Raw genomic sequence first — 18,433 nt, forward strand, 5'->3', positions numbered from 1 at the left:
GGCGGGCGGCGCCGCTGGCTGAGCCCGGTCCCGCCTCGCCCCGGCGGCCGCTGACCTGTGCGCGCGGGCGGTGACAGTGGCCGCCCGGGGGTGCTCGGTCTCTGCGCGCCACGCCCCCGCCCGTCCTTCGGAGGCACGCCCCCTCCCGCCTCTCCGCTTAGACCCCCTCGGGGGCCCAGGCGGGGCCCAAACCTCTGCCAGCGTCGCCGCCATCGTCTGCGCTGCGTCCCTAGCTCAGCGAAGGACAGGCCTCGCGCCGGGACCCCCATCGACTTCTGAGGTGGCCAGAGCCCCGCCGCGGCCCCTGCCCCTACCCTGGGTTTTCCTCTGCACACTCGCCCACCGGCCCCGCGCCCGCTCGATCTCGCGTCCCCCTATCCTACTTCCACAGTGCCTTGGGGTTCTCGTTTATCCCGTCTAGCCTCCTCCCCTGCACCTTCCCACGCGCCCCCAGCTCCTCGGGTCCACCTGCCTCTCGCCGCTCACCCACCGTGTCTCCTGTGCACCCCGTCCTGGGTCTCCCGTCGCCCCCACCGGCCCTGCTGCTCCAGTGTCCCCAGTCCTCGCCTCTGCTGCCCACCAGCGTCTCCTCCCGGCCCATCGCGCCTTGCCCTCACCCCACCCCAACCCACCGACAATTCTCCGGATCTCTTGTCTCTTTGACACACTCCTGCGCTTCAACCATCAGACCTAATGTCCTTTTCCAGGCACTCAGGGTCTCACTCCCCAACACACATAGCCCACCCCCACACCCCTCCGGGCTTTATTTATCTCCTCAGGGCTGCTGCCTGTCCCAGGGCCTTGGGATTCACTTGTAACTCCAAGGTTGCCCTGCCCACACTGTCCCCTTCCCACTGCTCCAAACCAACCCACTCCAGTTTGCAGGGCCTTCAAAACCCCCTTTCAACCAAATTTTGTGTTCTTAGAACAAACACCCCAGTGTTCCCCTGCTTAGGTCTGGCCCCACCCAGCCTGCAGCAGGCAACTCCTGGGCCCTGCTTTACTCCAGCCAACTGGACAGCTGTTACCACATTTGCTTCCCCAATTCCTGGACGTCCTTGATTTTCTGAACTCCCACTCTCATTTTAGCTTGCCTGTTCTCTTTTCCTTGTGTGTCTCAGGTGCCAGAATGGTGGGGGAACTCCGCTACAGGGAATTCAGAGTGCCTCTGGGACCTGGCTTGCATGCCTACCCAGATGAGCTGATCCGCCAGCGGGTAGGCCACGATGGGCATCCTGAGTACCAGATCCGCTGGCTCATCCTCAGGCGTGGGGATGAAGGGGAAGGGGGCTCTAGCCAAGTGGACTGCAAGGCTGAGCATATCCTACTGTGGATGTCCAACGACGAGATCTATGCCAACTGCCACAAGATGCTGGGCGAGGACGGCCAGGTCATCGGCCCCTCTCAGGAGATCACAGGGGAGGCTGGGGCCCTGGACAAATCTGTGTTGGGGGAAATGGAAACTGATGTGAAGTCTTTAATTCAGAGGGCCCTCCGGCAGCTGGAAGAGTGTGTGGGTACCATCCCTCCTGCTCCTTTACTTCACACTGTCCATGTACTCAGCGCCTATGCCAGCATTGAGCCCCTGACTGGGGTATTCAAAGACCCAAGGGTCCTGGACCTGCTCATGCACATGTTGAGTAGTCCTGATTATCAGATTCGCTGGAGTGCAGGCCGGATGATACAAGCCCTGGCCTCCCATGATGCTGGTGAGGAACAGTGTGGGGAGAAAAGAAGGGGAAGCTGGTTAGCTTGGGGCCTCACATGACACTGTGGCAAGAGCCTCTGCCTCATCAGTGCCTGAATAATTCTGTTGTCCTTCTCTTTGAGTTGGAAGAAAAGGAGATAGGAAGGTAGATAGGGACATCTCTGTAGGAAGAGGAAGGGACAGGTTGTGGGTTGGGTGAGGGAGTGCCTGACTGGCTCATTCAGAAGAGCATGCAACTCTTCATCTCAGGGTTGTAAGTTCACCTTTTGGGGCATAGAGTTTACATTTATTTATTTATTATTTAATTAATTTATTTATTCATAGGGGTGGGCAGAGACATAGGTAGAGGGAGAAGCAGGCTCCATGCAGGGAGCCCGATGTGGGAGTCGATCCTGAGTCTCCAGGATCATGCCCTAGGCCTGAGGCAGGTGCTAAACCACTGGTGCTAAACCACTGAGCCACCCAGAGTGGATCCCTAGAGTTTACTTTAAAAAAAATTAGAAAAGAAAGAGAAAGGACTGAATCCTCAAGAATCTCACATTAATCGAATCTCTACGCAAAGGAAGAGTTAAGGTATTTGATTACTGTAGGATATATATGTATATGAAATATGAATATAGGAAAGATAGTAAGTTTTTTTTAAGCTAATTAGCAAAACATTTCATCCCCAAAGGGTGACAAAGGGATTGGACTGAGAGAGAAGAGGGTCTAGGAGGGATGCCCGGAAGGGCAATGTGAGCAGTTACTGACTGGGTGTGAGTTTCAGGGACTCGGACCCAGATCCTTCTGTCACTAAGCCAGCAAGAGGCCATTGAGAAACACCTGGATTTTGACAGCCGCTGTGCTCTACTAGCTCTGTTTGCACAGGCCACACTCTCTGAACACCCTATGTCTTTCGAAGGCATCCAGCTGCCACAGGTATTCTGTGGGGAGGTTTCGGTAGGGGGGTGCTATAAACAAGACCGAAGTACCAAGCCTTTTTACCTGCCCTTAAAGGATGGTGTGGAAAGAGGAGCTAAAGCTGGGACAAGGTGGATGTAGGCCAAAGATTGCATCCTACAGGTCCCAGGAAGGCTACTCTTCTCCCTGGTGAAGCGCTATTTGCACGTCACTTCCCTTCTGGACCAGCTGAATGACAGTGCTGCAGAACCAGGAGCCCAGAACAACTCTGGTCCCGAGGAGTTGAGTGGGGAAAGGGATCGACTGGAGCTGGAGTTCAGCATGGCCATGGGCACCTTGATCTCAGAGCTGGTGCAGGCCATGCGCTGGGACTGGGCCTTGAGCAGACAAAGGCCTTTGGCACGGTCCTCCTGCTCCATCTTCCAGCCCCAACTGGCAGAGGCTGGCCCCGGGCTGCCACCCACCCGGGCCCAGCCCTCCATTAGGAGGTCAAGGAGGTTCCGCCCTCGCTCTGAGTTTGCAAGTGGCAATACTTATGCCTTGTATGTGCGAGAGACGCTGCAGGCTGGGATGCGAGTGCGCATGCTGGATGACTACGAGGAGGTCAGCGCTGGGGATGAGGGCGAGTTCCGTCAGAGCAACAACGGCATGCCCCCCGTGCAGGTGAGCCAAGACATGTGTGAGATGCTGTCAGGGCTCTAGCTGGGGGAGCATAACTGGGGCTTCCATACAGGGGGCTCTGGCAGGCCACCCATGGAAAAAAAAAAAACCCTGTGGGGATTGGAGTGGTGAAAAGAGGTCAGGGAGGTGAGAAGGGGGCCATTTGGAGGGCTGAGAAAATCAGGGTTGGGTAGGCTATGAGGTCAGGAAGACTCACTCCCAGGAAAAAAACTGATAAAGCAAGACTCTCCCAAAGGTCAGGGTCAGAGAGAGAGTAGCTGAGGCCAGGAGGAAGTGTGGGGACGAGTGGGTGGGAGGAGAAGCAGAGCCTATTCCCATAGGACAGGTCATCCTTTGTGTGTGTGTGTTCTCCGTATGCCAGCATTGTGTTCTTTGGAGGTTGCTCTAAACCTGGCCAGGTGGTCAGCCTGAGGGCTGTATGTCCTCATCACTGGGCCACAGCATAGCCAGTCTTGAAGTGAGCCATCTCTTCTTCCCTCTCTTTTTTCCCATATCCACCAGGTGTTGTGGGAGTCGACGGGCCGCACCTACTGGGTGCACTGGCACATGCTGGAAATTCTGGGCTTTGAGGAAGACATTGAGGATGTGGTTGAGGCCAATGAGTACCAGGGGGCAGTGGTCAGTGGAGCCCTGGGTGTAGGTGAGCCCCAAGAGGAAACAGGGTCAGCTCTGAGCACAGGAGCACAGGAGCTGGGTAGGCAATGATATCCCTGTGCCCTTTGACCTGTTTCCATAGCTCTGCCTTCCTGGCGGTGGAAGCCCATGACAGAGCTCTATGCAGTGCCCTACGTGCTGCCTGAGGATGAGGATGCTGAGGAGAGTGAGCACCTGACCCAGGCGGAGTGGTGGGAGCTCCTCTTCTTTATCAAGAAGCTGGACGGGCCTGACCATCAGGAGGTTCTCCAGATCCTCCAGGAGAACCTGGATGGGGAGGTACCCAGCCTGGAGACACCCAGAAGTTGGAGGACTCAATACAAGGGCTGGACTGAGAGAGCATTTGGGAGGCTTAGGATGGGGAGTGGAGGACCACAGTGTAAGGGGCTGCAGAGGAAGGATCTAGAATGTTCAGAGGCATTGGAAAGCCATATGGGAGGAGGCAGCTGCCAGCCATGAGAGGTTCAGGATGGAGAGGTGTGTGCAGAGATCCCCACCCCTACTAGTGCCTCTGGAACCTCTGTGCTGGCAGGGCTACCTGCAGTGAAACCTTCTCCCCGGTGACAGATTCTGGATGACGAGATCCTGGCTGAGCTGGCTGTGCCCATGGAGTTGGCCCAGGACCTACTGCTGGCTCTGCCACAGCGACTTGATGACAGCGCTCTCAGGGACCTGCTCAACTGCCGTGTCTACAGGAAATACGGGCCTGAGGCCCTGGCAGGGCACCCAGCTTACCCAACCCTTCTGGAAGCCCAGGCCCAGCCTCAGGAATCAGCAGGTGCAGCCAGAGTGGAAGGTGGGGTGCCAGACAGACTTTGCAGCAGCTCTGCAGACTGGTGTCTAGAAGGGCTTCAGCCTAGGAGAGGTGTCTATGCTGATTTTGTACCATCCTGTCTGGAAGAGTTGGCACCTAAGGAAAAATCTGATGCATAGAGCTGCTTCCTCCAATGAATGAGGGAGGATGGAAAGTCAGAAAATTGAAAGAGATTTGAAGTCTCATAAAGCCCCACATTGAACTTTTCCTGTTGTAGAGAAAGCCAAATTAATTGCATGCTTTTAGATATAGGGAAATGCTCTGCTGTTTGCAGACGGGAAGTTCCTATGCTATTTTAAGAATATAAAACATAAGATTTGTCACAGAGCTGTCTTTTAAATACATTAAGAGATGCTGTAAGATCCCCAAACTCATTTTAGGAGGATCTCCCCAAAAAACATTGTTAGGAAAAATTAGGAGTTATGAACGTGTCTGTCCTTTTCTGATCCTGACATTACCAACGATAGCCAACTCTTGTGATGTCCACCTTTCTGTAGGAAAAGAACCCCCAGCTCAGTATCCTGACACTCCTCTGTGGCGACTGCTGGTGGATTGTGGTCCACCTGGGAGAACCTTCCTGGACCTGGAGCGAGCTCTCAGCTCAGAGGGGCCCCAGGAGACAGAGATCAAGCCGTTCCTGCTGCAGCTGCAGCGGCAGCCCCAACCTTTCCTTATCCTGATGCAGAGCCTCGCCACCCCGGCAGCCAACAAGCCCCTGCACCTGACCGTTCTGAGGTGAGGGGGTGGGGAGGGGCATGGGGCAGAAGGGTCCCTGAGGCTAGCTACACATCTCTTGCCTCCCCACCCCCTCCCCAGAATCCTGATGCAGCTGGTGGACTTCCCCGAGGCGCTGCTGCTCCCCTGGCACGAGGCCATGGACGCCTGCATGGCCTGCCTGCGGTCACCAGACACTGACCGAGAGGTACTCCCATCTTGCTCTGGGGAGATGCTGGAGGGAGAGGTCGCAAGGAGGGCCTCTGGAGGGCACGATGGAGCCTTTGTGCTCCTGGTTTAGGATTTATTTTTAAAATCAAATTTGATTTTTTCAAATAGGTAATATATTCATACAGGTCACAAATTAAAATGGCCTAACAAGGGATACACTGAGAATTCTCACTTCCATATGTTCTCACTTCCATCCAATTTTTCCAGTGCCTCTCCCCATGCCCTGTATTGGTTATCATTTGTATTAATGTATGTGTCCTTCCTGTGTGCCCATTTGCAAGTATAAATATGCCCAAGTGGATGATCTGATTTGCCATATCCTTTCTTACACAAAAGGTTACATTTATTTTACATTAGCCTTAGTGACTCCTGTTTGGCTGAGCTCCTGTTTAAGGGACAGGGGGATAAAGGAGGCGGAAGAGACATCACATCTCAGGATCCCCTGTCACAGAGAGGTCCTGGGCTTGGAACGCTTGGCAGTGGGTGTCTGCAATGCATGCCTTTGGCTGTTACCCAGATTTTCATTTCGGAGGTGGACTCACTGAGTGTCCCTCTCCGCCTCCTCCCTGCCATCAGGGTATCTGTGTCTGGGGCCTGAGCATCTCAAAATGCAGCCCCACAACTGCTTCTTGGGACATGGCCTAAAAAGGAACAAACTGGGAAGCTCTCTGCACCTATTGCCAACATAATCAGTAGTTGAGAACCCCAGGACAGCAGAGCATCTCAGCTTTTCTGTGACTGTTTGCCTTGGGTTCTCTGACTGCACCCAGCCCTTTCATCTTCCCCCCTTCCTGCCTTATTTCCTCACTGTCTGTTCACTGTTGTCGCCCCAGCAGCCAGCACACAGTGGGTGTGTAATCAGTACTCCTGAGGACACCCTGTGGCTTGTGCTTCATCCCTTTTCTTCACCAGCCTTGTCCCCATGTCAGGTGCTCCAGGAACTGATCTTCTTCCTGCACCGCCTCGCTTCCGTGAGTAGGGACTATGCCGTGGTGCTGAATCAGCTGGGAGCCCGAGATGCCATCTCCAAGGCTCTGGAAAAGCATCTGGGCAAACTGGAGCTGGCTCAGGAGCTGCGGGACATGGTGTTCAAGTGTGAGAAGCATGCCCATCTCTACCGGAAACTCACCACCAACATCCTGGGAGGCTGTATCCAGGTCAGGAGGGAGGGAAGGGGGAAGCTCGGGGGTTCGCAGCTGGGTAAGAATATGAACCCTGAGCAGTGGCAGTGGGAAAAAGATGTGTTCCTGAAGTTGGGAAAGGTAGGAGAGTCTAGTGGACCCCAGGGCATTTGTTCTCTGCATTCCCTTCCCCATCTGGTCCTGCTGTGCCAGGTTCCAGAGGAAGTCCCATTGCTGCTGGGTCTTGTTCCTCCATACATGTTTCCATATGTTCTCCACATGTGTCCCTCCCTCCTTCCTGTGCCCCTTCTCTCTGCTGTTCTGGCTGCAGATGGTGCTGGGCCAGATCGAGGACCACCGACGAACCCACCGACCCATCAACATCCCCTTCTTTGACGTGTTCCTCAGATATCTGTGCCAGGGTCTGTGCCTCTCCCCACATTACTCCACACCCCTACACCTGTGTCTGTTTCCTTCCATACCAACCAGGCTGTGACAGCCACCCCCTCCCACTTGCCCCCAGGTTCCAGTATGGAAGTGAAGGAGGACAAGTGCTGGGAGAAAGTGGAGGTGTCCTCTAACCCACACCGGGCCAGCAAGCTGACGGACCGCAACCCCAAGACCTACTGGGAGTCCAGCGGCAGCGCCGGCTCCCACTACATCACCTTGCACATGCACCAGGGCATTCTCATCAGGTAGCACACTCCACACGTGCACCTAGCCACACATATACGCTTTGTTGTGACTTCCTTGTGTTTGTCTTGGGGGAAGCACCATTCCCCCACCTTGAACCCAGATGTGACGAAAGGGGCCCCTTGGCTCTGTCTGTAGACATGACTTGTTCCGGTTCTGATTGTTTCCTCTTCCCTGCTCCCAGGCAGCTGACTCTGCTAGTGGCTGGTGAAGACTCGAGCTATATGCCAGCCAGGGTGGTGGTGTTTGGGGGTGACAGCACCAACTCTCTTAACACGGAACTCAACTCGGTAAGGACTCCTATGCCATTAGACCACCCTTCACAGGGTCTGCCCTCCCGCCCAGACTCCTAACCTCCTAAATTCTTCCCTGTCTTGAGCCCTTTAGAAAGTAGAATCCTTTCTCCCTGTGCCATTGTGATGGCCTCAGGCCCTGAGCAGTGAGGGTGGCACTGAGACCCCTTGGTCAGGACCCTACACTTTCCTGGGCCGAGGGAGGAAGAGAACAGGAGCAGACTCCTCATCCACACACGGGGAGCTGACAGCCCTCTCTGCCCTGCACCAGGTCAATGTGATGCCCTCTGCCAGCCGGGTGATCCTGCTGGAGAACCTGACCCGCTTCTGGCCCATCATCCAGATCCGCATAAAGCGCTGCCAACAGGTTTGGCAGGGGCCTGGGGTATGGTCTGGGTGTCTGGAGCTCTGGGTTCTATAACTATTGCAGATTGTGAGCCAGAGCTCCAGCCTGGGGTGTGGACAGCTCCAGGAGGCAGGCACATAGGTGTGACTGCCTCCCCCCAGCTCTGAGGAGAATGTGGGGCAGGTGAAAACAGGCCTATGCACCTCACAGGGCGGCATTGACACGCGCATTCGGGGGTTGGAGGTCCTGGGCCCCAAGCCCACATTCTGGCCAGTGTTTCGGGAGCAGCTGTGTCGTCACACACGTCTCTTCTACATGGTTCGGGCACAGGCCTGGAGCCAGGACATAGCAGAAGACCGCAGGAGCCTCCTGCACCTGAGCTCTAGGTGTGTGCGAGCATGTGTGTGTGTGTGGCTGTGTGTTTGTGAAAGGTAAGAGTAATACAGGTGGCCCTAGGCAGGGTTCTGTGGAGGGTGTATATGGAGGGTTAACATGCTTGGGCAGGGGGCTGGAGTGTTCTGTGGTTTGGGGAAGGAAAGAAAGAATAAAGAGAAGAGATTTTTCTGGTGGGCTCGGAAGAGAATGTGCCAGTTAACACAGGGGAGCTTCAAAGCACTGGGTCGAGATTTGGTCTGGTTGCTAGGGGCTAGCCGGCAGCCTGAGACTGGAGGGATGCTGGGGTAACTTATGCCTCGAGCCCCTGACACCTGCCTCCCCCATCCTTACCCCCAGACTCAATGGGGCTCTGCGCCAGGAGCAGAATTTTGCTGATCGCTTCCTCCCTGATGACGAGGCCGCCCAAGCACTGGGCAAGACCTGCTGGGAGGCCCTGGTCAGCCCCCTGGTGCAGAACATCACCTCCCCTGGTAACCATCCTGACCCCGGGCCCCACTAACCAGCCCCTTCTTGCTCTGCCCTAGAGCCACGTGCGTTATGTTCTTGGCCCTTTGGGTACTTGTGTTGGTTTGGTACCCCAGTGTCCCTCTCCTCCCAGCCCAGGGGCCATCTCCCTTCCCATGTCTCCCAGGTGCCAGCTGACACCATAAAGACAGGGGGTGCCTAGCTACCTGCCTCCATCCCTGCCCCCCTGTACCTTCTGTCCAATCCCTCATTCTCGGTGCTTTTGTCCAGTCCAGCTTCTCCCACTGCCCTGGAGACATGCCCTGCCTTGGCTTGTTCTTCCCAACCTCCAGATGAGGATGGCATCAGCCCCCTGGGCTGGCTGCTGGACCAGTACCTGGAGTGTCGGGAGGCTGCCCACAACCCCCAGAGCCGCGCAGCTGCATTCTCCTCACGGGTGCGCCGCCTCACCCACCTGCTGGTGCACGTGGAGCCCTGTGAGGCACCCCTTCCAGCAGCAGCTGCTCCTCGGACCAGTGAGTATCTGGGATTCGGGTGGGAGCTCGGTAAGAAGTGTTTCTCTGTGCCCCCTGCCCCTTCACTCTACAGCCTTCTGCCCCTCCTCACACTTTCCTTCCCTACCCACTCAGTCTGTTCATCTTCCAAGTTTGTGTCACCCCCACCCAGGAGCAGCATTTTGTGGTGGCAGCATGTCAGGAAGGACCCAGGGCTCCCCTTTGTCTGAGGATCCATGAGCTGAGAGGCTGCCCCCTGCCTAGCTCCTTCCCCTGTCTCCACAGAGAGCAGAAACAGAAGCCATGACTGGAGCTCCCTGGCTACCCGGGGGCTTCCCAGCAGCATCGTGAGAAACCTGACCCGCTGTTGGCAGGCCGTGGTGGAGGAGCAGGTGGGCAGGAGCTGGTGCCGGGGAGGGAGGGTGGAATTGGATAGTGGGTGGCATGCCGGGCTGTCCCTTTACATGGGGACTGCTTCCCTCCAGGTGAACAACTTTCTGACATCACACTGGCGGGATGATGATTTTGTGCCGCGCTACTGTGAACACTTTCATAATCTGCAGAAGTCGAGCTCCGAGCTGTTTGGGCCACGGGCAGCTTTCTTGCTGGCGCTGCAGAATGGCTGTGCTGGTGGCTTGCTGAAGCTCCCATTTCTCAAAGCTGCCCACGTAAGCCTCTAGCCCTCACTTCTCCTGTGATGTTTGGGGCCCCTCCCTACAAACCCTCCTTTTCCACCTCCTCAGAATGACTACCCTTCTATTCCCATTACAGCAAGGAACATGGATTGGTATATAACCAAGTTTTTGAAAATTCAAAGAAAAACAAATGGTGACGGTGTGCAGTCCTAATATATCTTTTTTATTTCATTTTATTTTTTTAGTCCTAATATATTTTAATATGCCTTCTGTTTCTTTTTTTAATAAAGATTTTATTTTTTTAAGGTTTTATTTATTTATTCATGAGAGACACAGAGAGAGAGGCAGAAACACAGGCAGAGGGAGAAGCAGGCTCCTTGCAGGGAGCCTGATGTGGGACTCGATACCAGGGCCCCAGGATCATGCCCTGAGCTGAAGGCAGATGCTCAACCGCTGAGCCACCCAGGCATCCCAGCCACCCAGGCTGGCTGGCTGGCTTATTTATTTGTTTGTTTTTGAGAGAGAGTGCACGCACAAGCAGGGGGAGGGCCAAAGGAAGAGAGAGCAGCAGACTCCCCGCTGAGCAGGGAGCCTGACACTGGGCTTGATCCCAGGAGCCTGGGATTAGGATGTGAGCTGAAGGCAAATGCTTGACTGAGCCACCCAGGTGCCCTTGACCATTATATTAAAAGCCTTTTTCAAGGGTGCCTGGGTGGCTCAGTCAGCTAAGCATCTGCTTTCAGCTCAGGTCCTGATCTCAGGGTCTGGGATTGAGCCCTGCATCAGCCCCACGTTAGCCCCACATCAGGCTCCCTGCTCAGCGGGAAACCTACTTCTCCCTCTCCCTCCACCCCTCTGCTCATGTTCTCTCTCTCTCTCAAATAAATAAAATCTTAAAAAAAATAAATAAAAGCCTTTTTCAGTGTTGCTCTTTGTCCTTATTTTTTATTTTTGTATAAATTCCATCTAATGGATGTCCTGGAATTTGCTCTGCCATTCCCAGCATTCCATAAATATTTAATAAGTGCTTAAAATGTGTCCGACACTGTGGTAAGAGCTGAAGATAGACAAAGTCCCTCTCCTCCAATCGATAGTCTTCCAGGGAAGGGGTACAGTTGGGCAGATGATAAAGTAGGACAGGCTAAGCACACTGGCAAGCTGACAGTGCTGCAGGAGGAGCTGAGGCAGTGGCTGCTCAAGCTGCTTCCGGCTGTTCTGCTGGGCCAGTGACATTGCAGCGTGACCAACTGTGCACATAAATCATTTCCTTGCATCAAATTATTGTTATTAGTTTAGTCTTTAGACATGTTCAGTGTGGAAAGAAACAGCTCTTAATTGTTACCTGGGGGCAGCCTGGGTGGCTCAGCGGTTTAGCGCCGCCTTCAGTCCAGGACGTGATCCTGGAGACCCGGGATCGAGTCCCACGTCAGGCTCCCTGCATGGAGCCTGCATCTCCCTCTGCCTGTGTCTCTGCCTCTCTCTCTGTGTCTCTCATGAATAAATAAAATCTTTTTTTAAAAATTGTTAACTTGTACAACAGTTAACAGTTTTAAAAGAGTTTGGTAAAAGTGTTGACCAACTTAGGAAGCAGCTCAGCTGTTCATATCTACTTCCTCAGACCTTCCTCTGCTCCCATTTACCTCCTCCAGTTGCTTGTCCATGATTTTCCTGTGCCCCTCTCATTGCCCAGGTGAGTGAGCAGTTTGCCCGGCACATTGACCAGCGGATCCAGGGCAGCCGCATTGGTGGAGCCCGGGGAATGGAGATGCTGGCGCAGCTGCAGCGGTGCCTGGAGACAGTCCTAATTTTCTCTGGCCTGGAGATAGCCACCACCTTCGAGCATTACTACCAGTGAGTGGGCCTAGGGAGTGGTGGAGGGAGTGCTGGGGTGGGGAGCAAATGACAGGGGCTGGGACAGCTCCAGCTCATGGAACCTGAGGGTCTGGGGTGGTTGGCAGGCTGGAGTCCCAGAGCAGGCACTGAGGCTCGCCTGCTCTGTGTGTGCTGCAGGCACTACATGGCCGACCGTCTCCTGGGCGTGGGCTCCAGCTGGCTGGAGGGGGCTGTGCTGGAGCAGATCGGCCCCTGCTTCCCCAACCGCCTCCCCCAGCAGATGCTACAGAGCCTGAGCACCTCTGAGGAGCTGCAGCGCCAGTTCCATGTCTACCAGCTCCAGCGGCTCGATCAGGAGCTCCTGAAGCTAGAGGACACCGAGAAGAAGATACAGGTGGGCTCCAGCAGAAGGAGGCGAGGAGCAGGCCAGTGGAGGCCCAGCAGCTGTCGGGAACCCTGTGTTTCTTCTTCAGGGGGGCCATGAGACCAGTGACAAGGAACACAAGGGAGAGAAGGCAGAGGAAGCAGAGGGAGCTGTGGTCACAAACGTGGTAGAGGAGGAGGAGGAGGAGGAAAATGAGGATCTCTACTATGAGGGGGCAATGCCCGAAGTGTCTGTGCTAGTCCTGTCACCTCGCTGCTGGCCCATTGCCTCCATCTGCCACACGCTGAACCCCAGAACCTGCCTGCCCTCCTACCTCAGGGGCACTTTGAACCGATACTCCAACTTCTACAGCAAGAGTGAGGAGTCAGAAAAAAGATGGGATTTGGGGAAAGAGCCTGGGGTGGGGGTGGGGGTGGGCCTTGGGTGGGAGCCTCGGTGGGCTGGATTTGAGAAGAAAGGGCAGGAGCTTAGGTTTGGGGTGAGGGCTGGGACTGTCAAGCACCAGGTCCCCAAGCTGTTGCCTTTTCTGTTCTTAAAACAAACAAAGGACTTTCTTGAAAGAACAGGGCGGGGTGGGGGGGATAGATGCAAGGGAACTTGAGACCACCGGAAAGGACTTCTCTTCCGTGGCAGAGGTCTGGCTTCTGGTCAGTCGTCATAATCTAGGCTCGCCACTGGTCCTGGGCTGGGCAGCAACATAGGAAGGGGAAGAGACTCAGAGCCTGCCCTCGGAGGGCTCCCAGACTAACCAGGGAGACCTCATTCCTACTCTTCTGGATATTCGTTTGATGAGAGCCCCAGGCCTTCCTCACTTCATGGTTTCCCCCAACCCCCAAAATGGGGAACTTCTGGAAGGCACTGATCAGAGTCCGCCGGCACAAGACTTACCTGAGGCAGACACAGAGAAGGCTGCTCTAGAAGTTCAGACCTGGAGCCACAGTGTCTGTAAACACTGGCCGCACACTATGCAGGGATTAGCAGGGGTAGGGCTCAACCAACAGTCCCCCCTCACCAGCCCTGATCCTTCTCAGGTCAGAGCTACCCGGCCTTGGAGCAGGGCCCGAAGAGGCGGTTGCAGTGGACGTGGCTGGGCCGGGCCGAGCTGCAGTTTGGGGACCAGACCCTGCACGTGTCCACTGTCCAGATGTGGCTGCTGCTGTATCTCAATGACCTGCAGGTGGCCTGGCCCAGCTAGGCAGCCCTGCTTTCTGCACCTTGTCCCTCACCCCTCTTCCCTAAACCTCACCTCCCTGTCCTTCCTCCCTCAACCTCCTCTGTCCCACCGTTTGGGGAGGCCCTGAATATTTCCCTTCTCCTCTAAGGCTGTGTCCGTGGAAAGTCTGCTGGCACTCTCGGGGCTCTCTCCAGACATGCTCAATCAGGCGATCACACCTCTCACATCTTTGAGAGGCCCCCTGGACCTTCGAGAGGAAAACGATGTCCCAGGAGGTATAGACCTGGGTCAGAGGGGCCTCTGCTTTCAGCCTCTTTGTGGGCTCCCTGCTATGACTAGCTTTTATTTCAGGTGTGCTCAAGATTCGAGATGCCAGCGAGGAGCCCAGGCCAAGGAGGGGCAACGTGTGGCTCATCCCACCTCAGGTGTACCTGAAAGCTGAGGATGAAGAGGGCCGGAACTTGGAGAAGAGGCGGAACCTTCTGAACTGCCTCATTGTCCGGATCCTCAAGGCCCACGGGGACAAGGGGCTGCATATCGATCAGCTTGTCTGTCGGGTAGGTGGGGGTGGGTAGCCAACAGGAGGAGGCTTGTCCACCTTTGAAGCACTTGCTTCACCATGGAGCCTATAGATGTCTGAGGGGTGAGGTTGGGCATGCCTGATGGCCTTAGGGCGCACCAGCTGGCAGCTTGTGCCTGGAGTAGGAGCTAGAGGTAGAGGAAGCTGTGTCTCCCGCCTGCTACACCCTCCTCCCTGTCCTTCCTAGGTCCTGGATGCTTGGCAGAAGGGCCCATGTCCTCCCAGGGGTTTGGTCAGCAGCCTTGGTAGGGGATCTGCCTGCAACAGTACCGACGTCCTCTCCTGCATCCTGCACCTCCTGGGCAAGGGCACAGTGAGGCGCCATGATGACCAGCCCCAGATGCTGTCCTATGCAGTCCCCATGACTGTGATGGAGCCTCACACCGAGTCCTTGAACCCGGGTTCCTCAGGCCCCAACCCACCCCTCACCTTCCACACCCTGCAGATTCGCTCTCGGGGGGTGCCCTATGCCTCCTGCACAGGTACCCAGAGCTTCTCTACCTTCCGGTAGCCCTGGAAGTGGGATCAGGGCTTTCTCCAGAAATAAAATGCAGGAGTTTGATTACATGGCCTGTGTGGTGACTGCTAAGGATCTGACAGGGGCAGCAGAGACTTTCCTGGCTGAAAGGGGACAGGAGACCTCCAGCTCTGAGGCTGTATCATTCCATGCCAGGAGTCAGGTAGGGTGAAGATGGCAGCCTGGGGGGAATGGTGGAGGGAGTCAGGTGTGACTCAGCACCCTCCTCTTGGGAGAGGGATTAAGTGGACAGGGATGGACCTCCAGCCCGTCTCAGAGAGGATGTGGTCACAAGTGCTTTCACCTGGCAGGCTGGAGACCCAAATCCCCCTTGCCACTCGCTGGATGGCTTTCTAACTTGGGGAGATTAATTAAGCAGGGCTCCATTGTTTTCATTTGTGGAATTGGACTAGAGTCACTGTGGGTTCTGATGAGCACTAGGTATGGGAGCATTTGACATGCCGAGTCCCTCTTTTGGCCATCACACCCTGCAGCGAGTGTAATGCATGGCATCTTCCCCAGGTAGGCTGATGAGGTGAAGGTAAGATAAAGGACCCTTGTGGCTGCTGCAGGCACCCTGGAGCCTGAATGCATGTTCATCTGGAAGCTTTAGGATCTGGGTTAGAAGCAGACCCCGAAGGAACTGCAGCTCCCTTGAGCCCCTCCCTGCTGCCTCCTCACTCTGGTCGTGCTGTGAGGAGGATCTCTCAAGGGGTACAGAGCTGCACTCACCAAAGCCAGACCCCCACTAGGAACACGGGTGGACCACTGTTAGGGGGGGATCTGCTCTGTGCTGCTATGATGATCTCCCCTGGCCCCACCCACACTGAGACAGGGCAGATCGGGCTGGGGGGCCCAGGGCCAAGGGTGGAGCTCTGCATCTTGGCAGGGGCCATTAGAGGAGTCAGGAAGGACTGACCCAGGTATCCTGAGCCCAAGGTTCTTGCAGTCAAGAGATGACTAGAAGGCTACTGAAGAAAGGGGTGGGGGAGGGGTGAGGAAGAGTCAGGTGGTGAGAGAGGGCACAGAGGCCAGGCAGGGGGAACTGGGTGCCACCCAAGACAGATTTAGAACAGAATCTGTAAGGGGAAAAGGCCAAGGCTTGGGAGAGTCAGGATGCCCAGGACAAGACAGCAAAACAGAGGACAAACAGGGTGGTCACAGAGGGCCCATGCTTGCTTTCCTTTGAGTATGGTGGTCCCATGGGGCTGTTGGTGATTCTCAGAGCAGAACCATCTTGTTGGTTCCTGCTATACCATGAGGCCGAAAACTGGGAGCAGGCCAGGGAGGCACCCAGCCGCAGGGCACACAGGTTGCTACAGTTACTTGGGTGCCTCTCTACCTTTGTGCCAGAGATCACAGCCTAGCTTTTTTATCGGCCTAGGCCATGCCTTTATTCTTTAATTTTTTTTCTTTTTTTTTAAATTTTAGGGCAGCCCTGGTGGCCCAGCGGTTTAGCGCTGCCTTCGGCCTAGGGTGTGATCCTGGAGACCCGGGATCAAGTCCCACGTTGGGTTCCCAGCGTGGAGCCTGCTTCTCCCTCTGCCTGTGTCTCTCTGCCTCTCTCTCTCTCTCTCTCTGTGCCTTTTTAATAAAATTTAAAAAAAAAGATTTTATTTATCCATTCATGACAGAGAGGCAGTGACACAGGCAGAGGGAAAGGTAGGCTCCCCGTGAGGAGCCCGATGTGGAACTCGATCCCAGGACCCCAGTATCACACTCTGAGCCGAAGGCAGACACTCAACTGCTGAGCCACCCAAGTGCTCCCATACCCTTATTTTTGAGTTAGCTCTCAGGGGCTAGAACCTTTTGCCTTTTTCAGGGTTCTTGTGCTCTTTATGAGCCTATCCTCCATCAGAAACCCAGAGAGACTTCATGCTGTAGTAGCCAGATCAGAATGTACCATACAGGTGACAGGATGGGACTCTCCCACTGCTACCCCCTGAGTTGCTGCTGGGCTCCCGTGTGGGCTAAGCTGTAGGTTTAACCTCTTATTCACCCCTGCTCAGTCACCCTGCCCATCAGTGTCCCACAGAGTGCCTACCTGCTTATCTGCAATGGACGAGTCTCTTGCAATTCTTATGGGAAGGATATACTGGCCGTGGTGGCCCCAACACCCTGCACATTCCTGCCTGCAATCCAGCTCCTGTGTTACACACTGTCCTCAGCACACAATCTAACCCCACCCCCAGATTTTGGCCTAATTTGTCCAAAGCCAGCCATCCAGGTGAACAGTCCTGACTGCCCTCTCACCAGCACCAGGGAAGATATGCGGCCCCTCCCCTGCCCTAAGGACTTGCCATCCCTACAGTGCACACGCTTCCTGTCTGACTTGGACAGAGGTTTGCTCCTGTACCCCTTGAGAGATCCTCCTCACAGCCTCGGTTCCTTATATCCCAGACACCTGGCTGACTGGTATGCAAACGATCACATATTGGTTCCACTTACATAAAATGTCTCAAAATAGGCAAATCTAGAAAGTGGTGTAGTGGCTGCCTAGAGCTGGGGAGACTGGGAAGAAATGGGGAGTGTCTGCTAGAAGGTATGGGATTTCTTTTTGGAGTGTCAAAAATATTACAAAATTGTGGTTGTGCAACTCTTAATATACTAAAAACTACTGAATTGTACAATTTAAATGGGTAAACCATATAATATGGAATTATATCTCAATATATTGCCAATAAAAAAACAAAAAACAAACAGACCAACTAACCCGTAGCTGTAGCTCAAGGCTTTCCCATGTCTCCTGTGTGTCCTTGAGATGAAGGGGAAAAGGTCTCGAGGTGGGGGCGGCAATACACCCATTTTGACCCCTTCATCTGAAGCCCCTTCTCATGCTTGGAAACTCCACACAAATCACCTTGGAACATAGAGCTCATCTCCCACCACATAGTTGGCTTTCCCAGCAATCCCCTTGTAACATAACCAAGGCTTAGCTAATCAAATGTGTCTGCTAGGGATTTCTCAAACTAGGCAGGCCAGGAAAGAAAGTGGAGTAACTCTGGTGGCAGCAGGAAGAGCTTCACCACACTCTGGTTCCAAGGTAGGATTTAGGGTGCTTTTAACTGCTCATACCTGTCTGCCAACCATTACTCCTTATTTTTTTATTTTAATTTTTTTTTTTTTTTTAGCTTTTCTCAAGTGTTTCTGTGAATCCAAGCGTTCAATACTTTTGCTCTTCTCAGCCAGACTCTGTTCTTTGGCTCTAAAGTAGGATTGATACATGACAAGAGACTCAGTAGCACTGGATCCCTCCTGGCAAGGCAACTTATCCTGGTAGCTTCAGCCCTCAGCTTACAATCAATCACTGGGAGATGAACATTTTAAGCTCATCTCACACTTAAACATCTTTTCCATCATCCCTGAAGCATCAAGCATTAGCCTAGCTTCTGATTGTTCCTTTTCCTGATAGCTACTTTTTATTTTTATTATTTTTTAAAAGATTCTATTTATTTATTCATGAGACACAGACAGAGAGAGAGGCAGAGACACAGGCAGAGGGGGGAGCAGGCTCCATGCAGGAAGCCTGATGTGGGACTCGATCCCCAGACCCCGGATCACACCCTGAGCCAAAGGCAGATGCTCAACCACTGAGCCACCAGGCATCGCTGATAGCTACTTTTTAGATAGCTTTCCCGTATTTTATAATTTCTCACGATTTATCAAATTAAAAAAAAAAAAAACTCTATGCCCAATATGGGGCTTGAACTCTCACAACCCCAAGATCAAGAGTCACACACTTTACCAGCTGAGGCAGCTATCAATTCTTTTTTTCAGTCCTGCTTAAAATTAACTAGGC

General features: G+C 54.2%; 1 protein-coding gene across 4 annotated transcripts; it reads left to right on the top strand.

Annotated features, from left to right (window-relative positions):
* Positions 1-4: 4 nt before the first annotated feature.
* On the top strand, positions 5-14,684 carry CUL7 (cullin 7). 4 transcript variants are annotated; one of them, XM_072832947.1, is made up of 26 exons: positions 5-280; positions 1,122-1,709; positions 2,475-2,626; positions 2,771-3,271; positions 3,791-3,929; positions 4,026-4,222; positions 4,511-4,739; positions 5,255-5,492; positions 5,574-5,679; positions 6,632-6,859; positions 7,155-7,245; positions 7,347-7,518; positions 7,701-7,806; positions 8,081-8,176; positions 8,366-8,541; positions 8,888-9,021; positions 9,292-9,531; positions 9,796-9,902; positions 9,996-10,178; positions 11,836-11,996; positions 12,156-12,372; positions 12,452-12,719; positions 13,395-13,540; positions 13,686-13,812; positions 13,889-14,094; positions 14,305-14,684. In XM_072832947.1, exons 2-26 carry the CDS (start codon positions 1,130-1,132, stop codon positions 14,626-14,628), a joined length of 5,124 nt encoding a protein of 1,707 aa, XP_072689048.1. In that variant the 5' UTR covers positions 5-280; positions 1,122-1,129; the 3' UTR covers positions 14,629-14,684. The 4 variants fall into 4 exon arrangements, with proteins under 4 accessions (XP_072689048.1, XP_072689050.1, XP_072689049.1 ...); XM_072832949.1 differs by having other exon boundaries at positions 9,349-9,531; XM_072832948.1 differs by having other exon boundaries at positions 4,511-4,721.
* Positions 14,685-18,433: the final 3,749 nt, after the last annotated feature.

Source organism: Canis lupus, chromosome 7 (assembly GCF_048164855.1).
Source record: "Canis lupus baileyi chromosome 7, mCanLup2.hap1, whole genome shotgun sequence".
NCBI lineage: Eukaryota > Metazoa > Chordata > Mammalia > Carnivora > Canidae > Canis > Canis lupus.

Coding starts and splice junctions, on each gene's coding strand:
- CUL7 (XM_072832947.1), top strand. CDS start 1,130: ATGGTGGGGGAACTCCGCTACAGGGAATTCAGAGTGCCTCTGGGACCT. Junction 2,627..2,770: donor AAGGCATCCAGCTGCCACAG/GTATTCTGTGGG, acceptor TGCATCCTACAG/GTCCCAGGAAGGCTACTCTT. Junction 3,930..4,025: donor CAGTGGAGCCCTGGGTGTAG/GTGAGCCCCAAG, acceptor CTGTTTCCATAG/CTCTGCCTTCCTGGCGGTGG.